Genomic DNA, 22,800 nt, shown 5'->3' on the forward strand with positions numbered 1-22,800 from the left:
TAGGTTGTTAATATTTCTCCCGGCAATCTTAATTCCAACTTTTGATTCATCTAGCCCTGCCTTTCTCATGATGTGCTCTGCATATAACTTAAATAGGAAGGGCGACAGTATACAGCCTTGCCAGACTCCTTTCCCAATTTTGAACCAATCAGTGGTTCCATGTCCAGTTCTCACTGTTGCTTCTAGACCTGAATATAGGTTTCTCAAGAGACAAATAAAATGGTCTGGTACTCCCATCTCTTTAAGAAATTGCCAGTTTGTTGTGATCCACACAATCAAAGGCTTTAGCATAGTCAATGAAGCAGAAGTAGATGTTTTTCTGGAACTCCCTAGCTTTCTCCATGATCCAGTATATGTTGGCAATTTGATCTCTAGTTCCTCTGCCTCTTTGAAATCTTGCCTGTACTTTTGGTAGTTCTCAATCCACATACTGCTGGAGTCTAGCTTGCAGGATTTTAAGCATAACTTTACTAGCATGTGAAATGAGTGCAATGGTGTAATAGTTTGAACATTCTTTGGCACTTCTTCTCAATACGAAATTTCAAATTAAAACATCCTGAACAAATTATTACATTTGGATGGTAATATATCTGATGGCAAGTATCAGATATATAATATCTGGAGGTATACAATTCTCCATAGTGTCAACATGTACAGCTAATTATAATGGAGCTTGTACTTTAGAACAGAGGTCCCCAATCTTTTGGGCACCAGGGACCGGTTCCATGGAGAGAGGTTTTTCCACAGACCGGAGGGGGCCATGGTTTTGTTTGCTGCCTGCATCCCGCAGATGGGGCTTTGTTTGTGTGGACTGGTTGCTAGCATGCTGCGGTGAGGTACTAGTCCATGGATCAGGGACCCCTGCTTTAGAAGTATCCAGAACTCTCCTATCCCTTCACATAAATATTTATTCTGAAAGTTATTCTTGCCTACTGTTAGGAGATAATCATTCAATGTTACTTTCCTCTACCCCTAAGAAAATTGTATAAAGGCTTCTCAATTTTTCTTTCCATAAAAAATATATATACTGGGCAAACTTAGAAAAATAACCTTTTCAAGAATGGGCAAAAAGTAACCACTGAGAAAGTGCATAGGAAGGCAGGCCAGGAATCAAACCTTTTTGTTGCCTATGGATATATCTAGAATCTTCATTCTTTTGCAATTAATGTTATCACAAAGTGGCTACTATGGGGAATATGGCAAGACATAAACACAGCCATTTTGCTAAAATGAAAAATGATTTAAGTTGCCCACTTGTCTAAATGAATATCTTTTAAGATTAACATCATTTTTGTCAAGATGTAACCAGGCAAATCTTGCTACAAAAACACCCAAGTAGTTAAAAAAACATTGTTAAAAGACCCTTCTTCCAAAGACACACCTATGAGAAATGGTTTTTAATGTGAAAGCAAAATTAAATGAAATTTAATGGAACACAGAAAGTGAGAACTGAACGTTCTTTTGAGATGTACTTTCTCATGTAATTTTTTTAAAGCCTCAACTATAATTCCTGCAAAGGAGACAAAATGATGGATATAGAGTGTGCAAAATGTTTCAAGTTAAAATTTTGTGGAATTTCCATCTCATAATTTTATTGGCTGTTTTACATATTCAGTTTCAAGGTTGGAGCACCACTGGAATCTTCAAAAAGTAGTCTGGCAATTTAAAATGTAACATTTCACATTTCAGTTTCACAACTGAAACTTAAAAAGATTTTTCATACTGCTTATTGTACAAAGGAGCTCTGAATTCTGGGGAAATCTATGTTCATTTTGAGAATATAAAATATATATCATAAAGTATAATCAATAGCATCTTTATTGAAAATTCCAAGACTGTCTCAGTAAAGGAATGTTGGTATCTTTCATGCTGAAATAAGCATCACAGGAAAAACAATTTCCTAAGTAAATGGAATGATGTTGTTCCACAGAGGTTTGAAGATAACTTTTGTAAACGTTTTAGAAATTAAGCAAAGATTCCAGCTTGTAAAAAAAAATGAAGGATATAAAGGTAGCTTTCCTTTAGCAAACCTATTAGGGTGATAGGGAAAACAAAGACAGATTTGCAAAGCTAGATAAGCAAATGAGACTATAAAAGTCTTCCTATTTGAACTATCTAAACACAAGTGTAAAACTGTGAGCACTTTAATCCCTGTGCATTTGAAGACCATGGCTTACACCACTAGTCTCTTCTTTTAGGTCTCTAGCATGAGTAAAGATTAATCCAGTTATCTGGCTCTAATCCAATGAAAGCATTTTATAGCTTGAATATACTAGTACAACAACATTGTGAATGTAATAGGAGTACAATTTGAAAACAATATATTTATATAACATTTTATCAGGTTTTACCAATCCCAAAGATGGGATTTGTCATAGATTTAAATATTGCTTTCATACTTGTTGCTATATATCCCAGTTGAGGAATCAAATGTTCATCTGCACAATTCTCTCTTCCTGGTACCAATCGCTGGTATTTTGTCGGATGGGGATTCCCATCTACGTCTACCAAGAACGGAGGAGGCATGAGGTGGGGTGCCTGCTGTGTCTGCTCATCTAGGACATAATTGTTAGAATCTCGAATCAATGGTCGATAATCAGTGTGGAAGAACATCTGATCAGGAATCTAGAAAACAATGAAGCTTACATATAATTAACTTTATTAACTATATCTAAACTAGGTATGTTACAGTGATCACAAAAAAGGTAAACTTCAGGAAAGCTATAAATTATGAGAAATACTTAATGAATTTCAATCACTGGTTTCCTAAGAAGCAAATTGTTATCATATGACTTATTTTGATCCAGCACAATCACTCATTCAAACTATTTTTTAATTATTCCTTTTGCAGAGGATGCTTCTCTATTTTGTCTTAAATTAAGGCAATATTTTACTATAATTCCATTCTATTTTTTTCTTCACTCTTGAGACTTTCAAGGTAAATATTTTGTTTTACAAAACAACAGATTGGCCATCTAAGATTAAGAAATGTTTAATCAGTGTTTACCCAAAATATAACTGAATTGTTGTGATTTACACAAAGGGATATTGGTGAAATTGTTACTTTTCATAAATTTTAAATATTAACACAAAAGATTAATAGTTTAGTAACAATGTCAATAATTTCTATAATTTAGAAAAAAGAAAGCCCATCTTTTGAGATTAGAGAAGGTAACTACTTGCAGTGATGTACCTATATTTTTTTTTAAAAAAAGGAAGACAAAATGACGTTCAGTTCTCAATCACTCTACGGACTGAGGTCCAACTTCACCAATTTACCAATTAAAGGTTTTGTTGACTGCATGCACATGAAATAAAGGAATATATGACAAGATTGGTGAGATTAGAATATTATATATATTTTAACAGCTAAAAACAACTAAAGCTGAAAGAATACCTTTTCATATGATTTGTTACAACCAAACCCAAATATCAAAAGATGTCCATGAGAATCTGTACAGGTAAAATGCTGGCCATCTGATGAAAACTTGCAGTCAAACACAGCACCATGTCCTTGACCTTCAATCTGTATAAAAATCAAAACAAAAACTTTCCAGAACTGCTTATAGCTTTTCAGATGAGGTCTTATCCATCTGTAACTGATGCCCTCTGTCCCATTGGCACAAAACATGCATCAAGCAGCTAAGATTAGTGAAAAGGTATCAGTTTAGTTACTGTACTTAACAATAGTGGATGACACATCACATGATACCATATTAGTTAATTACAATTGTCTAATTAGCCCATTTCAGCGTTGTTAAGTATGCCACAATCCACTATAACCAGACAATATAATTGCATGTTATCCATGGTTCAATTATGAATGCTAAGAATGAATAATTAAAAAATAATTTAAAAAATAAATTTAAAAAATGAATAAAGAATGAACGCTGAGAAGCTATGTTTCTGGATCATTATTTTAAGCTGTACAAAGAGAATCCTGCTTCCTGCTCAAACTTTGAGTGATTAAATTGAAAAATAACTAATGTAAAAAGATACATCTGAACTATGGCCGCCCAGAGTCATTAACTGAGATGGGCAGCCATAGAAATTGAGCAAATAAAAAAACAAACAAAATACCATTTTTACATGTCAATTTCAAAACAGAGCCAGTATTCTTCTTCAACATGTGTTCCATTAGAGCAGAGCTAGGGTAACTGTAGCCTTCAATGCAGCCTAATTTCAAAAACCTTTTAAATATAATCATACCAACAGCAAGAACAGTATTTTCTCTCTTAGAGCAACCCTCTGACAAAGAGGAAAAGGAAGAGGAGATGTGAATTCTAATCTTAATTTATATGGGCATATATACTCTTTACAAATTATCTCCAAGAGAAAATAACTTTTATTAGGTAATAGCTTCACAGTATAGAATAACAAAACTTGACTTTTGTCAAGTTAGAGCCTTGGTGGAGCAGTGGGCTAATGCCTCTTTAAGTAACACCAGCTGCCTGCAATTAGAGCAGGTTCAAGTCACACCAGGCTGAAGGTTGACTCAGCCTTCCATCCTTCCGAGGTAGGTAAAATGAGGACCCAGATTGTTGGGGGCAATAAGCTGACTTTGTAATAATGCCGCTTGGGGGGGGGGCAAAAGCCCTAATAAGCAGGCATATACATAGAATGAAGGCTATTGCTAAGCACATTGATTTGTGCTTAGATTGTAAGCCGCCCTAAGTCTTCGGAGAAGGGCGGGATATAAATGGGATTAAAAAAAAATCATTGCAAGTCTATACAATTGATTTAATTATTATTGATTAAAGTATTAATACTTTAAATTTGATATGCACTTAGAAATACAATTGGGAAATTGAATGACTAAAGTGAATTATAAGATTTAACTTTTTTTAACAGAAAATTTTACATTTTATATTGAAATTGTGAACACTATAAACCAGTGGTACATGTACCACCTGTGGTACTTTGCCATGTGGCAGGTGGCAGGTGGTACACGACCGTCCTAGAGAAGTATGGTGGGGAAGGAGAATGAGCCGAAGCGACCCAAGCCTGAGGGAGAGGCAGCTGGAACTGCAGGACTCTCAGGGCTCGGCAGAACCCAAGGAGCCGGCAGAGCTCCAGCTGATTGGCACTTCCAGAAGCAGCGCAGAGCTGGAGGTGAACTGAAGAAAAAGGGGGGAGGAGAGGCGAGGCGAGGATATAAAAGGAGGTGGTTTGGGCAGGAAAGGGGGGAAAAAGACGACATGGAAAGGGGATGGAGAAGAAGCTGTGGAAGGAGAGCTCAGCAGGCAGGGAGGAAACAGGGACAGGGAAGAAGAAGCAGCAACTGTTGCTGGAAGAAAAGGTCGCCTGGTTTGTTTTCTCCAGCCAGAAGCATGCAATCAGCGCTGATGAAATGAAAAGCAGGGAGACGAGCATGTCAGAAAGGAGGTTGGTTTGTTTAACTGGCAGCTTGATTGGGTTACCATAAGGATTTTTGTGCAGTTTTTACAGTGCTTTGTAATTCAGAAGCTCGTTTGTGTGCTTTGGTTATTGGAATATTTTACTGTTTCACAAAGCCTAGCAATGAGTCCAAAGTGTTGACTTCCATTGGTTTAACCCCTTTAAACAAATGTAATTACTTTTACCCCCTTATCTTGAGTCTGTCTATGGCTTTCAGAAAGTTTTCTTTGAAGGTAAACAGGCTTAATTTAAGGCTAAAGCTTTTTGCAATTGCCAGAGCCTTTCAGTCTCGGATTGCAACATTGTGAGATGTGACACACCTGAGGCAGCTTAAAGAAAAAACAAAACCCAGAGTTTATTGTTTCTGTATTCTGGAAGGCTTTTGTCAGCCTTTCCTGCTTTGCACTTGATTTCTATGTCTTTAAGGGTACAGGAAAGGGATTGCGGGGGTTGCATTCTTACTACACTGTGGAATGAAAGCTCAGAAGGCAGGAAGAAAAGGAGAGGGAGAGGAGAAGGGCTGACCAGCATTAATAAATATAGATAAATTCATCATACATTTGTCAGTGCAAAGGAAAAGTGATTTAGCAAAGGGATTGCCTCTGAAGAAATTAAAACTGGTACTTGTTTCCTTTTTTCTATAGTTTGCAATATTTTATTAAGATTATAGAATAAAATACAAAAATACAAAAGCAAATAGTAGGACGCAGTGGGGGGGAAATGGAAACAGAACAGACTTCTTCTGTTGCAGTAGAAAAAAGCATTAACATTTAATCTCAACTTTTTACTTTTCCATAATATTATTAACTAGCCATTTCTATAACAACAAATGAATCTAATCAATAAAACCCACCCACCCCTTTTTAAGTCATTTTTGACACCTTGCTAAGCACTGGTGGTACTCAAATATTGTCATGTCCTAAAAGTGGTACAATCTGTGAAAAGGTTGAAAAGCCTTTATAGACCAGGGGTGTCAAACTGCTGGCCCGTGGGACGGATGCATCATAGCGAAACCGCGCCCACCCCACTGCCGGCAATACCAAAAAAAGTCACGATACGTCGCAACATTTCACGTGACATTGCGAGTTTGACACCCCTGCTATGGACTTTCCAAAAATCCTCCTTCCTAGATTCAATTAGCTGCCTGGTGTTTCTAATAAATAACTATTTAAGTGGCTATAAAACTGAAGGTAAAAATTAAAAAAATGCATGCCTTGCTAAAACAATACTTTTAGAAATAATATTTACCATATTAAAATAATGTTTCATTTGAATGCCTTTTTCTATATCCCAGATGAAGATATTGCCATCATGGCCTGCGGACAACATAATCCTGGAATCAAATGGATGAGGCTCCAAAACGAACACTTCGTCCGCATGTCCCTTTTGAATAGAAATTAATGTATTAGTGATGGAGAAAAGTGGATTTTCATTATTACCGTGTTTCCCCAAAAATAAGACCAGGTCTTCTTCTTCTTCTTCTTTTTTTGCCAAGAGACATCAGGACTTATTGGGGGAGGGGTGTCTTTTCCACTCACCTTGCGGCGGCGGTGCTGACAGCCCTGCCCAGCCGGCTTATTTCTTCTGCAGCCGAAGGAAATGCCTCTGCAGCTGAGAAAGGAACTCTGGCCTGCATTTCACTGTCAGAGGCTTTTCTGGAAGGCCTCTGCAGCTGAGAACTAAGTTATGGATTCAATCCGTAACTTGGTTCTCAGCTGCAGAGGCTTTCCAGAAAGGCCTGTTGACAAAATGCAGCCCAGGGGATGCTGCAGAAGTGGGCATTAATCAGCTCCACACCCCCACACCCCATCTTGATTTTAGGCATGCACGTCACCCCAAAACTAGGGCTTATTTTTGGGATATGGCTTATATCAGTCCCACCCCCAAAAATCAAGCTATGGCTTGTTTTCGGGATAGGTCTTACTTTCAGGGAAACACAGTAATGGTTAAATTGCAAATAAATATGGAGATTTTTAGTCATCAAGGTCATGGTTGTCTGAAAGGTGCTTTTTCAAAAGGCAACTGGACTTTTTTTTTGTTTTTCCTTGAAGACGTTTCACTTTTCATTCAAGAAGGTTCTTTAGTTCTGACTTCTTCTTTTGCCTTTTGGGACAACCATGACCTGGATGACTGAGAATCTCCACAGACAATTTATTTATCCATTTATCCAAATTTAATATCCAAAAAGATTCTGAAAACCCCATCTTTTTGAGGAATAGGTATTAACAATCACTGAAATTTTGCTCTATTACGTATTATAGTGTAAATAAAAGTTCCAAAGTTGTCCAAATGTTGGCTTTCCCTACCTTCAAGTCAGCGTTGTGTTACTTTGCTTATTAGAGCCGTATCTCATTTTTGCTGTTTTTTTTAAAGAAAAATTATCTAACTTCTATTTAGTGCTATCATTTCTAGTCTCATTTCACTGATTACTACCCACACTACTGCATTCAAGTTTCTTTCAGCTTTAAAAAAAATGATGAAAAATATAGATCCCTTATTATAAACAAAATTGATTTAACAAACCATTAACACTCAGTGTTTTATGAATATATATTTTAAGAAAATATATCTAGTAATATTTAATCTGAAGAAATATTATAGAAAACAGATTTTTTTACTTACCTTGAGATCATGTAGAAGCTGTCCAGAATAAGAATTCCATACTTTGAGCAGATGATTGTTCACAGCAGTAACTACTAAATTATCATTTCGACTCCAAGCTATCATAGTCACTTTGGGTTTCATAAATTTATCCTCCTCTGCACACAGATCACTAATTTGAATTAATTGATTTATTTTAATACTATGAAACAGAACAAAGCAACTAATCTGCTTATCTAATAAAGGTTAGGCAAAGAACAATATGAAAACAAAAACTGATTCAAGTAAACATTTAAGTACAGTATACTGCATTTCAAATATGCAGCTTAATTCATATGGGGAGAAACAGCTGGTTGTCTCCTATGGATGGCCAAGGCTCAGAAGTATTATTTCTCTATTGTTGGCCCAGCCCTCTAGAATGGCCTCCCGTTAGAATTGTACTTGGTCCCAACTGTGGTCGCCTTCTGGAAGTTTCTTAAATTGGAGCTTTTCTGGAAGGCGTTTGGGCATTGACTTAACAAGTTTATCTATTTTGATTGTTGGTTTTATTCTATAAAAACTGTTTTATTTTTCTTTTATGTTTGTGAGCTACCAAGAGTCAGTGTACAATTATGATGGGCTATAAATATGATGAATAAAGTTTAAAATATTAATGCAGAAGTCACTCTATATTGGGAACACCTTTACAAAAAACGGCATACCAAACTTTTCTAAAAATATCAAGCTATATAAACCAAGAGTTATTTTAAACTAAAATGGCCTTCTACCAAACTATATACTTTTTGGGGAAAAAATCATTTCTCCTAAGTATTTAGAAGGTTCCTCCAAATTACAATAATACAATCTTTTTCAAATTCATTTAATGCTGATAATGTCAACCTCCAGCTTGAGTATTCACAAATAAGGTGTACCTACGTTGGTAATTTGTCAGCCATATCCAGCAAAATGCTCTTCCACTCTGCTTGCTGAAATCTCCAGATTCGGGCTGTTCCATCTCTGCTGCCACTTATGAACCTTAACATAAATTTAAAGAAGACTATGTGATATACAAAATAGAAATCAATTGTTCATATTATAAATAGCATCTTTCTGAAATGCTGAATCCATGCATATTGCATATATAAAAAGTAACTAAATACCCCCCACAAATTTGGCCTCCAATGTTTCTTATGAGCATGTTTCTTATGAGCATAGAAATCTTCGTGATATAAATATATACTGCTCACCACATCGTACAGTAGGGGCCCACCAATATTTTGTCTAAGAAATGCTCTCAACCCAGTCTACATATTCCTACATCAAAAGAGAGTAGATATTCTCCTGAACCATCGTTTCTCTCTCAATATATTTATTTCTATTCTGTCCACAGGATGGTAGCTACAACTCTGAAGTAGGACAGGACAAATAAATTCCTCTGCCATTAAAGTACAATAACCTTGCTATGTGAGATCCAAGCATACAGGCATCTCATTCCTGTACTTTTTAAAATAATAAGCACAGTATCTTCTAAAACTAGGGTGTCCGACAACTGCCATGGTAGAGGCACATATAGTCCACACATTTTTTCCAACTCGCAAGTACAAATTGTAATGTATGTATTAGGGGTTATTATTCACATTTTTCATGTACTCTCCTACCCAACCATACCACATTTCTATGGCTTTGTTACTATGAAATATAGATTACTGCTCCAAATAATATACTTTAAATAGGTTTCTTTGATAGATTTTACTACTACAAATGAGTAACCTTCTGACTTCAATAAAGTTCTCCTCCCAAACTACAAGTTATTCCAGCACGATATTCAATAACTTCTGATACTTCAATTGTGAGTCATATGCACGTCAAGCTATTTTCTGGACAAATGATCTGTAATCATTGGATTTCATTTACATGCTACTTCCTGTTCCCAAAAAAATCCATAGAGAACATTTATCTTCTATGAATGTTAAAACAATGCTGGCTTATTTTAACACAGTTCATTTAACAAAACAATCTTTATAAACATACCTGTCATCTCTGTTTGAAAACTGAATACTGTCAACTTTGTCCTGAAACAAGAAACACGTTAAAATAAAATTCAAGTGATATGTATTCAAATTTGGAAATAGTCCAATTTTTATTTAATGAAAGCAAAAAAAAAAGATCATGGTCCAAACACCAGACTTTGAACCAACTGCTTTCCACCTATCCAGAGGCAAAGGGCTAAATCAAAATCCCACTCCATTATCTGTTTCAAGAGCTTCTTGACAGAACACAAAAACTATTACATTTTGCTTCAGCAACAATCCCAGTATAAATATCTTGTTTATGAGAAGGCTTTTGAAACTGCAAGAGCATTCAAAATTTCAATGATCTCCCAGAGACCTTGAGAGTTGGACCACGTACAAGTTTAATAAATAATTATGAATGAATCTGCACTAATTTCTTCACAAAATGTCCTTCTGAATAATTATTCAGCTTTTAGATGCTCGATTCCATCCCTTTCCAGTGAGTCAAAGGTTCCCTATCTTGCTTTAAGAAATATTTTTAGAAGACATCCTTCTAGGCCAATGCAAAGGGAAAAAAGGCACCAGAAGCAAAATCAAATAGGAGGAAAACTGTGAAGATGCATAAAATATCAAGATTATTACTATTATTGAAACTTATTGACCACCCAACTTCAATAGAATCTAGTATTTGCTGCATTAATGCATCTTATCACAAATTTAATTTTTCTAAAAAAGCTAATTTTTCTACTTTCGAACAGTACAAATGCAGCATTTTGTAGTTCAGTTGCCCTTAACAGTAATTAAACTACAAACTTACAAAGAACACAAATGAACTTAACTCTTTAACACTTCAGATCTCCTCTACCTCCCATTCTGTTGTCTATAAGAAAGCAAGTCCTATTAACCATAGGCTACTTTCAAGTTGAGTATATTATGATCATGGCTGCATGATTAAACTTTTTTATAAGAAATAAAGATCCTACTTGTTCTACATCCAATTATAGTAAGGGGGGAAAAATATTTGATCCCCTGCTGATTTTGTACATTTGCCCACTGACAAAGAAACGATCAGTCTATCATTTTAATGGTAGGTTTATTTTAACAGTGAGAGACAGAATAACAAGTTACAAATTGATTTGCATTTGAATGAGTGAAATAACTATTTGACCCCTTTCCCAAAACATAACTTACTACTTGGTGGCAAAACTCTTGTTGGCAATCACAGAAGTCTGACGTTTCTTGTAGTTGGCCACCAGGTTTGCACACATCTCAGGAGGCATTTTGTCCCACTCCTCTTTTCAGATCCTCTCCAAGTCATTAAGGTTTCAAGGCTGACGTTTGGCTGCTCAAACCTTCAGCTCCCTCCACAAATTTTCTATGGGATTAAGGTCTGGAGACTGGCTAGGCAACTCCAGGACCTTAATGTGCTTCTTCTTGAGCTACTCCTTTGTTGCCTTGGCCATGTGTTTTGGATCATTGTCATGCTGGAATACCCATCCACAACCCATTTTCAATGCCCTAGCTGAGGGAAGAAGGTTCTCACCCAAGATTTGACGATATACGGCCCCATCCATCATCCCTTTGATGCAGTGAAGTTGTTCTATCCCCTTATTAGAAAAACACCCCCAAAGCATAATGTTTCCACCTCCATGTTTGATGGTCAGGATGGTGTTCTTGTGGTCATAGTCAGCATTCCTCCTCCTGCAAACACGGCGAGTTGAGTTGATGCCAAAGAGCTCGATTTTGGTCTCATCTGACCACAACACTTTCACCCAGTTCTCCTCTGAATCATTCAAATGTTCATTGGCAAACTTCAGACGGGCCTGTACATGTGCTTTCTTGAGCAGGGGGACCTTGTGGGCGCTGCAGGATTCAGTCCTTCATGGTGTAGGTGTTACCAATTGTTTTCTTGATGACTATGGTCCCAGCTGCCTTGAGATCACTGACAAGAACCTCCCGTGTAGTTTTGGGCTGATTCCTCACCTTTCGCATGATCACTGAAACACCACGAGGTGAGATCTTGCATGGAGCCCCAGACCGAGGGAGATTGGCAGTTATTTTGTGTTTCTTCCATTTGTGAATAATCACACCAACTGTTGTCACCTTCTCACCAAACTGCTTGGCAACAGTCTTGTAGCCCATTCCAGCCTTGTGTAGTTCTACAACCTTATCCCTGACATCCTTGGACAGCTCTTTGGTCTTGGCCATGGTGGAAAAATTTGGAATTTGATTTGATTGCTTTTGTGGACAGGTGTCTTTCATACAGGTAAACAAGCTGAGATTAAGAGCACTCCCTTTAAGACAGTGCTCCTAATCTCAGCTTGTTACCTGTATAAAAGACACCTGGGAGCCAGATATCTTGCTGATAGGGGATCAAGTACTTATTTATTTATTTATTATATTTATTATATTTATTTCACTCATTCAAATGCAAATAAATTTATAACTTTTTTGAAATACATTTTTCTGGATTTTTTTGTTATTCTGTCTCTCACTGTTAAAATAAACCTACCATTAAAATTATAGACTGATCATTTCTTTGTCAATGGGCAAACGTACAAAGTCAGCAGGGGATCAATTTTTTTTTTCCTTCACTGTACCAATTACTGAGCAACAACAAAGCTACTTCCAGCTGAGCTATTCAAAATCTTAAAAGACGATGCAGTAAAAGTGCTACACTCAATTTGCCAGGAAATTTGGAAACCTCAACAGTGGCCACAGGATCAGAAAAGATCAATTTACATTCCAATTCCAAAGAAAGGCAGTGTCAAGGAATGTTCAAACTATCACACCATTGCACTCATTTCACATGCTAGTAAAGTTATGCTTAAAATTCTACAAGCTAGACTCCAGCAGTATGTGGATCGAGAACTACCAGAAGTACAGGCAGGATTTCGAAGAGGCAGAGGAACTAGAGATCAAATTGCCAACAAATGCTAGATCATGGAGAAAGCTAGGGAGTTCCAGAAAAACATCTACTTCTGCTATGCTAAAGCATTTGATTGTGTGGATCATAACAAACTGTGGCAAGTTCTTAAAGAGATGGGAGTACCAGACCATCTTATTTGTCTCTTGAGAAACCTATATGCGGGTCAAGAACCAACAGTGAGAACCGGACACGGAACCACTGACTGGTTCAAAATTGGGAAAGGAGTCCGGCAAGGCTGTATACTGTAACCCTGCCTGTTTAACTTATATGCAGAGCACATCATGAGAAAGGCAGGGCTAGATGAATCAAAAGTTGGAATTAAGATTGCTAGGAGAAATATCAACAACCTAAGATATGCAGATGATACCACTCTAATGGCAGAAAGTGAAGAGGAACTAAACAGCCTCTTGTTACGAGTGAAGAAAGAGAGTGCAAAAGTTGGGTTGAAACTGAACATTAAGAAAACCAAGATCATGGCATCCAGCCCTCTCAATTCCTGGCAAATAGATGGGGAAGAAATGGAGGTAGTGACAGATTTTATTTTCCTGGGCTCCAAGATCACCACAGATGGGGACTGCAGCCAAGAAATTAAAAGACACTTGCTCCTGGGGAGGAAAGCCATGGCAAACCTAGACAGCACACTAAAAAGCAGAGACATCACCCTGTCAACAAAAGTGCGTATAGTCAAGGCTATAATCTTCCCAGTTGCAATGTATGGCTCTGAAAGTTGGACCATAAGAAAGGCTAAGCGCCAAAGAATTGAGGCCTTTGAACTATGGTGCTGGAGAAGACTCCTGCGAGTCCCTTGGTCTGCAAGGCGATCAAACCGGTCAGTCCTAGAGGAGATCAACCCTGACTGCTCTTTAGAAGGCCAGATCCTCAAGTTGAAACTCAAACACTTTGGCTACATGAGAAGGACTCACTGGAGAAGAGCCTAATGCTGGGAAAGGTTGAGGGCAAGAGAAGAAGGGGTCAACAGATAATGAGGTGGCTGTATGGAGTCACTGAAGCAGTAGGCGTGAGCCTAAATGGACTCCAGAAGATGGAAGAGGACAGGAAGGCCTGGAGGAACGTTGTCCATGGGGTCGCGATGGGTCAGACACGACTTCGCAACTAACAACAACAACCAATTACTTCAACCTGGATTGTGAGATAAAATGTTTTCCTCATTTAAACCAGAAACCCTCACCATTTTGGGCACCAGGGCCAGTTCCATGGAGAATGGTTTTTCCACGGACCTGAGGGAGCATGGTTTCATGCTGCCTGCATCCTGCGGATGTGGCTTCACTTGTTTTCTTAGCCCATTTTCTGGCATGCCACAGACCAGGATCGGTCTACTGACCCAGGATTGGAGCCCCTGATTTAGACTATAGACAGTCATAAATCTTTCTTTTATGTAAAAATGTGAATTTATGGCAAACTTTAATATTACATTACTTACAGCATGGCTCTCTAGTTCTGCAATTTTTTCAGGAGTTTCAGAACCAAAATAATATATTCTGATAACATGGTCAGTACTTCCGGTTACTAAAAACATTCCACCTAAAAAAAATAAGAAATTGCTTAAAACAATGAAAGGAAACAAATGCAAATTATGGACTGGAACCAGAATAAATTGGATTATTTCTAAAGAAGTTGATGGGTTCATTAACCAATCTATCCTGAATGTAATAGGTCCTCTCAAGCTAACCTGAATTGTATCTAATCCATTTCTACAGATCTGGAAATATTTTTTCAAGTCTTTAGTGAAAAATTGTCAATTATTCTAAGAACACCTGGACTATTCATTATCCAATTTTGCATATATCTACACAGAAGTCTACAGTGTTCAAACAATTTAATTTCAATACTAAGGAAAATAGTACCTGATTTGGGCACAGAAAATAATTGATTCCTTTAATAGTATTTTTTGAGATTGGATAAGTATAAAAGTGACTAGTACAAACACATTCGGCTTTAGTTCATATACTTACCAACGCTAAAAGAAGAACAAAGCATCTGAACTCCAGGTCTAGGTTTTTCTATGAATTTCAATGGCCTGTTACTTCAAAGACAAGAAGAATTACTTGCATGTATGTAGCACTATAAATTGTATGGAGATTTTATATTAACAGTTCATAAAAATAAATTCCTATTTCCAATGCATTCAGACAACTCTATTTTACAAAGAAAATAGCTTTTCTTTACTTCCTTTTGTAGCAATAAGGTTAACTTTCTATATTCTGTAATAAAAATTACAGAGTATTCATTTTCTTATTGAAAAGTAAAAGTAAATCTGACAAACCAAACATGCTATTTATCACAAAAATTAACATAGATACATACTTAAATTTCATGGATGTGGTATCCCACTGCCAAAAGCACACTGTTCCATCTACACCTGTGGATGCCATATATCTCATTGAACCTTTGACTAATGGGCTGAACTGTAAGATAACCAGTCATAGTGTGTGTTATAGACAGACATACAAAATGTTTTCAATTAATGTTAGAAATTCCAGCATTTCTGTCAGTGTACAAACTTCCATGTTCTATTCCTTAGCTAAATATAATTTATATACTCCATCTCTAAAACCATTCAAAAGTAAAAATAAAATGTAGCACTAAGTGATATAATTTATTAACACACTACAGCAAATAAGATCTACAATCACATATATGCTCAGTAGGCTCACATATTCTGCCACTGTCATAATGGAGCTGGTTTTAGTTTCATGTGATACTAGACATTTAAATTTGGAATTCTATCTTATGACACTCTGTAATACTGTAGCTACTTCACTTGTCCAAAACTATGTAAAATAAGTGAAATCAATGCTTACTTTCTAATGATACAATGGTTTCTATTAGCCTATCTGAGGACTAGGAAATGGTTTCCTTCTTATCCTATGAAGACTCTCAAAATCTATTCAAGACAATTGAATATTGTAGAGCAGGGATGTCCAACTGCTGGCCCGCGGGCCGGTTGCATCATGCAGAGGCCGCAGCTCCGGCTGTGCAAAAAAAGTCGTGATACGTTGCGACACGTCACGTGACACGGCAAGTTTGACACCCGTGTTCTACAGCATATCTGAGGTATCACAACAGAGGTGCAGTAAGAGGATAGAAACTTCATCACCAGTATTTTCAACAAGCAGATCTTTATTCTAACGAAGTAATGGAAAAAAGCAACGTTCAGCACAAAATCAGCCAATAAGTTCTATTCGGATGTTCTAGACTGGCATTTTTTTTTTTTATATCCTGCCTTTACTATTTTTTTCCCCTTCATGGATTACTGCCTTGTCGTGGCGAAGGGGCTTGCGTAACTCAATGAAGCTATGAGCTATGCCGTGCAGGGCCACCCAAGACGGACAGGTCATAGCAGAGAGTTCTGACAAAACGTGATCCACTGGAGAAGGAAATGGCAACCCACTCCAGTATCTTTGCCATGAAAACCCTATGGACAGTACCAAAAGGCAAAACGATATGACGCTGGAAGATGAGCCCCTCAGGTCGGAAGGCGTCCAATATGCTACTGGGGAAGAGCAGAGGGCTAGTACTAGTAGCGCCAGAAAGAATGAAGCGACTGGGCCAAAGCCGAAAGGACGCTCAGCTGTGGATATGTCTGGTGGTGAAAGGAAAGTCCGATGCTGTAAAGATTTTTTCTCCATAGGAACCTGGAATGTAAGATCCATGAATCAAGGAAAGCTGGACGTGGTCAAACAAGAGATGACAAGACTAAACATTGACATCTTAGGTATCAGCGAACTAAAATGGACAGGAATGGGTGAATTTAATTCAGATGACCATCAGGTATACTACTGCGGGCAAGAATCCCTCAGAAGAAATGGAGTAGCCTTCATAGTCAATAAAAAAATAGGAAAAGCAATACTGGGATACAATCCTCAAAATGACAGAATGATCTCAGTTCGAATCCAAGGCAAACCATTCAATATCACAGTAGTCCAAGTCTATGCCCCAACCACCGGTGCTGAAAAGGATGAAATTGACCGGTTCTATGAAGCCCTACAGCACCTTATAGAACTAACACCCAGAAATGATGTCCTTATCATCATGGGGGATTGGAATGCTAAAGTAGGAAGCCAAAAGATAACTGGAATAACAGGCAAGTTTGGCCTTGGAGTACAAAATGAAGCAGGGCACAGGCTGATAGAATTTTGTCAAGAGAATACGATGGTCATAGCAAACACTCTTTTCCAGCAACCCAAGAGACGGCTTTACACATGGACATCACCAGACGGTCAACACAGAAATCAGATTGACTATATGCTCTGCAGCCAAAGATGGAGAAGCTCTATACAGTCAGTAAAAACAAGACCAGGAGCTGACTGTGGCTCAGACCATGAGCTTCTTGTTGCAAAGTTTAGGCTTAAATTAAAGAAAGTAGGGAAAAGCGCTAGGCCAGTCAGGTATGAATTAAATCATATCCCTGTTGAATATACAGTAGAGGTGACAAATAGATTTAAGGAATTAGATCTGATAGACAGAGTGCCTGAAGAACTATGGACAGAGGTTCGCAACATTGTACAACAGGTAGCAACCAAAACCATCCCAAAGAAAAAGAAATGCAAGAAAGCAAAATGGCTGTCTGAGGAAGCTTTGCAAATAGCTGAGGAAAGGAGGGAAGCGAAAGGCAAGGGAGAAAAAGAAAGATATGCCCAATTAAATGCAGAATTCCAAAGAATAGCTAGAAGAGATAAGAATGCCTTCTTAAATGAACAATGCAAAGAAATAGAAGAAAACAATAGAATAGGGAGGACCAGAGATCTTTTCAAGAAAATTGGAGAGATGAAAGGAACGTTTCATGCAAAAATGGGCATGATAAAGGACCAAAATGGCAGGGACCTAACAGAGGCTGAAGAGATTAAGAAGAGGTGGCAAAATTACACAGAAGAACTATACAAGAATGAGCTTAACGTCCCTGATAATCACAATGAGGTGGTCACTGACCTCGAGCCAGACATCCTAGAATGTGAAGTGAAGTGGGCCTTAGAAAAGCTGAGCAACAACAAAGCTAGTGGAGGTGACAGTATTCCAGCTGAGCTATTCAAAATCTTAAAAGACGATGCAGTAAAAGTGCTACACTCAATTTGCCAGCAAATTTGGAAAACTCAACAGTGGCCACAGGATTGGAAAAGATCAGTTTACATTCCAATTCCAAAGAAAGGCAGTGCCAAAGAATGTTCAAACTATCGCACCATTGCACTCATTTCTCATGCTAGTAAAGTTATGCTTAAAATTCTACAAGCTAGACTCCAGCAGTATGTGGATCGAGAACTACCAGAAGTACAGGCAGGATTTCGAAGAGGCAGAGGAACTAGAGATCAAATTGCTAACATACGCTGGATCATGGAGAAAGCTAGAGAGTTCCAGAAAAACATCTACTTCTGCTTCATTGACTATGCTAAAGCCTTTGATTGTGTGGATCATAACAAACTCTGGCAAGTCCTTAAAGAGATGGGCATACCAGACCATCTTATTTGTCTCTTGAGAAATCTATATGCGGGCCAAGAAGCAACAGTGAGAACTGGACACGGAACCACTGATTGGTTCAAAATTGGGAAAGGAGTCCGGCAAGGCTGTATACTGTCGCCCTGCCTGTTTAACTTATATGCAGAGCACATCATGAGAAAGGCAGGGCTAGATGAATCAAAAGTTGGAATTAAGATTGCCGGAAGAAACATCAACAACCTAAGATATGCAGATGATACCACTCTAATGGCAGAAAGTGAAGAAGAACTAAAGAGCCTCTTGTTGCGGGTGAAGAAGGAGAGTGCAAAAGTTGGGTTGAAACTAAACATTAAGAAAACCAAGATCATGGCATCCGGCCCTCTCAATTCCTGGCAAATAGATGGGGAAGAAATGGAGGTAGTGACAGATTTTATTTTCCTGGGCTCCAAGATCACTGCAGATGGGGACTGTAGCCAAGAAATTAAAAGACGCTTGCTCCTCGGGAGGAAAGCCATGACAAATCTAGACAGCACACTAAAAAGCAGAGACATCACCCTGTCAACAAAAGTGCGTATAGTCAAGGCTATGGTCTTCCCAGTTGCAATGTATGGCAGTGAAAGCTGGACCATAAGAAAGGCTGAGCGCCAAAGAATTGAAGCCTTTGAACTATGGTGCTGGAGAAGACTCCTGCGAGTCCCTTGGACTGCAAGGCGATCAAACCGGTCAGTCCTAGAGGAGATCAACCCTGACTGCTCTTTAGAAGGCCAGATCCTGAAGCTAAAACTCAAATACTTTGGCCACCTAATGAGAAGGAAGGACTCACTGGAGAAGAGCCTAATGCTGGGAAAGATTGAGGGCAATAGAAGAAGGGGACGACAGAGAATGAGGTGGCTGGATGGAGTCATTGAAGCAGTAGGCGTGAGCTTAGATGGACTCCAGAAGATGGTAGAGGACAGGAAGGCCTGGAGGAACATTGTCCATAGGGTCGCGATGGGTCGGACACGACTTCGCAACTAACAACAACAACAACACTATTTTTTTTTATAAATAACGCAAGGCAGCAAACATACCTATTTCTCCTTCTATTTTCTCCACAACCACCATCTTGTGAGATGAATTGGGCTGAGAGTGAGTGTCTGGACATGATGAACAGAACTCACGGTCTCATGGTTTCTAACTTGGTACCTTAACCACTAGACCAAATTTTCTGTCTTATTTTAATGGATTTGGTGGTCTATAAATATAATTTTAGAAATTTACAAATACCATTTCAAATTAAACATGCAACAAGGAAAACTCACATCATTTTCACAGACATCATTAACTACACAACTGCAACTTTCTGATAATTACAAATTTAGAAACACACAAAGATCTCAAATGTACTATAAAAAGCAATTTTAAAAATAATTTTTCAATATGTGTTAACAAGCATATATAACTAAATTTACTTGCAAAGATGTAATTGATCCTGTGTGTCCTTGCAAAACGGCAATTGGGGCACATGTTCTAAGACACCAAATTCTGATAATTTTATCACAACTACCAGCTGCAATCATTGTGTTCTCAAAGTTCACGGCCATATCAGAGATCTCTGCTGAATGGCCTCTTAGGGTAGCTAATAACCGACCATTATGTGTGGACCAAATTTTTACCAAGCAGTCATCTGATCCCTGAATAAAAACAAAAGTTAATTAGCATCTAATCATCACTTCAATTTACATGTGTCACAGGAATATATATAAATTTATTCTGAAATGCAGTTTAATATAATGATGTGTAATATTCTACATATAAAACGGTCTTGAAATAAGAAAATACATTTGAGTAACAGACAAAATGAACATCTACTTATTTGGCCTCACATTGTGCTAAGCCATAATGTGGTCTTTCAAGTTCAGGATGTTTGAGAATACATCACTGTAGTTTGTACATCACAGTTTATAATTTAGCTTTATTTAAATGACAGTATAGATTTTTCATGATATACTTCAAAATGTAAACTTAACAGTCTGTAATTGGCTATCCTAATTACAATTTAAGTTTAATAGGCTGACATACCAAATAAATAGACAAAAAGAGTAACTAATGGATCAATATATTGCCATTGTGATATTTAATTTAGCACAGACTAATATATTTCCCAATAATATATTTTTAACATTTTTACATTTATTCTGTTATTGTTGCCTTAGCTCAGCCTTATCTTGATTTCTTAGAGAATGTAAAAGCAAAACAGTTCTTAACAGAAGAGAAGCTTGCAACAATAAAATGTTCTATTCATAGCTACCCGTTTTACAACCATACAATCCAAATTAATTATCAGTTTCAGAATGAGTGATAAAATAAACACAGAAAATATGTTTTAAATAGGACTTGGTGGAATTAACAATTAAGTTTTGAATCCTATGCCTCTCAAGCAGCTTAGGTTTGAGAATGGACATAAAGAATTATCATACAGTATTATTTGCTTCTTATACCAGGATTGCATATGCAGTAAAACCTCCCTTTAATGGATCATCTCAGGAAAAGTGGAACTGTCCAATAAAGCTGAATGTTTGTTAAATCTGAAATTGTGCAATTGATGTAATTAATAAAATTACAAAATTGATATTTTTGTAATTTGCATTAACAAAATTACAGAAATATGCATATGGGCATAAATGCATCCATTACATTATGAAATAAATTACATTCACTGATGTAAATTGCATCAATTGTCTGGACAGACTTCAAAAAAACAATGGAAATTGTTTTTTGAACCACTATTTCAGAGCTGAAGCCTAAATTCAAATCTGGTCCATTGTACCCAAACTTGGTTAAACAGAAACACATTTAAATCAAGATTTCAGAATATTAATAAAAATGAGTGACTCTACTCTAAAATGATTTGACAGATCTGGATTTCAGTCAAGATGGTTATGGATGCTTTCTTCCTGTCTCAATATCCACCAATACAAATTCTGGTAGCTGGCATACTTCCTGTTTCACTGAAATCTTCTAGTCTTGTAACATATTTTTTTTAAGTCACTTTACCAGAAAATGTATATTTCACCATAGTCTGTATTAAATTAAATACCAAATCCCAACTAAGCCAGAATTTCAATTTCAGCAATTACCGTATATACTTGAGTATAAGCCGAATTTTTCAGCCCACTTTTTGGGCTGAAAAATCCACTTCGGCTTATACTCCAGTGAACAAAAAAAAAGAACTTACCAAGGACTTGCGCGCGGCCGAGGCTTCGGTGCTTCCGGGATCGCGCGCACCTCTCCCAAGCCGCCGCCGTCCGGAGACCTGCCGAAGTTTGGGGAGGTTTGGGGAGGTGCGCGCGCACCTCCCCAAACCTCCCCAAACGTCGGCAGGTCTCCGGACCTCCGTGCCCTGCCTGCCTGCTTCTTTCCGCTGCCTGGCTGCCCTACGATGTAACCCGCTTCATGATAGAGTGCGACGCCTGCAAGGACTGGTTTCATGGCAGGTAACACAAAGCGGGTGGATCCGCGCTCCGCAAGCCTCTGCCGGCGGCAGGGCGCGGATCCAGCCGGCGGCAGAGGCTTGCGGAGCGCGGATCCAGTGGGGGGGAAAAGCCCTTTAGCAGGATTTGCCTGCTTGCCGGCGGAGGGTGGATCCGCGCTCCGCAAGCCTCTGCCGCCGGCTGGATCCGCGCCCTGCCGCCGGCAGAGGCTTGCGGAGCGCGGATCCAGTGGGGGGGAAAAGCCCTTTAGCAGGATTTGCCTGCATGCCGGCGGAGGGTGGATCCGTGCTCCACAAGCCTCTGCCGCCGGCTGGATCCGCGCCCTGCCGCCGGCAGAGGCTTGCGGAGCGCGGATCCACCCTCCGCCGGCATGCAGGCAAATCCTGCTAAAGGGCTTTTCCCCCCCACTGGATCCGCGCTCCGCAAGGCTCTGCCGGCGGCAGGGTGCGGATCCAGCCGGCGGCAGAGGCTTGTGGAGCACGGATCCACCCTCCGCCGGCATGCAGGCAAATCCTGCTAAAGGGCTTTTCCCCCCCACTGGATTCGCGCTCCGCAAGCCTCTGCCGCCGGCGGAGGCTGGAACCGCCGGCGGCAGAGGCTTGCGGCAGAGGCTTGTGGAGCACGGATCCAGCCTCCGCCGGCGGCAGAGGCTTGCGGAGCGCGGATCCAGCCGCCGGCGACAGAGGCTCAATCCGCCGTTCTGCAAGCCTCCGCCGCCGGTTAATACCCTGTATTCAGCTCTGGGAAGTGGGGGGAAGGGGGAGAGAAGGGGAGTTTGGGAGGAGGGGGAGGGGGAGCTCCACGGTGCAAAAATAAAGCCCTGCCGCTCTTCGCGTTGCTTGCCCGACTGGCTGTCACGGGACCGCACGGATCGCCTCGCTCCCACCGGCAGCTGATTCCTTCGAGTTTGGTCTCGAGCGATTTTGCATTTTCTCCAGTGCTGAAAGCCACTCGGCGG

At 38.9% G+C, this 22,800-nt stretch overlaps 1 protein-coding gene across 4 annotated transcripts in view; it reads right to left on the reverse strand.

Annotated features, from left to right (window-relative positions):
* BRWD1 (bromodomain and WD repeat domain containing 1) overlaps positions 1–22,800 on the reverse strand; it is a 79,872-nt gene that overhangs the window by 47,219 nt on the left and 9,853 nt on the right. For 2 of the 4 annotated variants that reach the window (XM_081326227.1, XM_081326226.1), the window contains exons 8-17: positions 19,821–20,042; positions 15,244–15,344; positions 14,892–14,962; positions 14,360–14,460; positions 10,009–10,049; positions 8,914–9,012; positions 8,020–8,170; positions 6,646–6,780; positions 3,398–3,526; positions 2,400–2,625 (exon numbers count right to left, since the gene is read on the reverse strand). In XM_081326227.1, coding sequence (XP_081182353.1) covers positions 2,400–2,625; positions 3,398–3,526; positions 6,646–6,780; positions 8,020–8,170; positions 8,914–9,012; positions 10,009–10,049; positions 14,360–14,460; positions 14,892–14,962; positions 15,244–15,344; positions 19,821–20,042 — 1,276 coding nt within the window. Of the gene's footprint in view, positions 1–2,399; positions 2,626–3,397; positions 3,527–6,645; positions 6,781–8,019; positions 8,171–8,913; positions 9,013–10,008; positions 10,050–14,359; positions 14,461–14,891; positions 14,963–15,243; positions 15,345–15,445; positions 16,065–19,820; positions 20,043–22,800 lie in introns of those variants that run through there. The other 2 variants (XM_081326228.1, XM_081326229.1) reach the window with 2 other exon arrangements.

This window comes from Vipera berus, assembly GCF_964194415.1.
Source record: "Vipera berus genome assembly, chromosome: 4".
In the NCBI taxonomy this organism is placed as follows: domain Eukaryota; kingdom Metazoa; phylum Chordata; class Lepidosauria; order Squamata; family Viperidae; genus Vipera; species Vipera berus.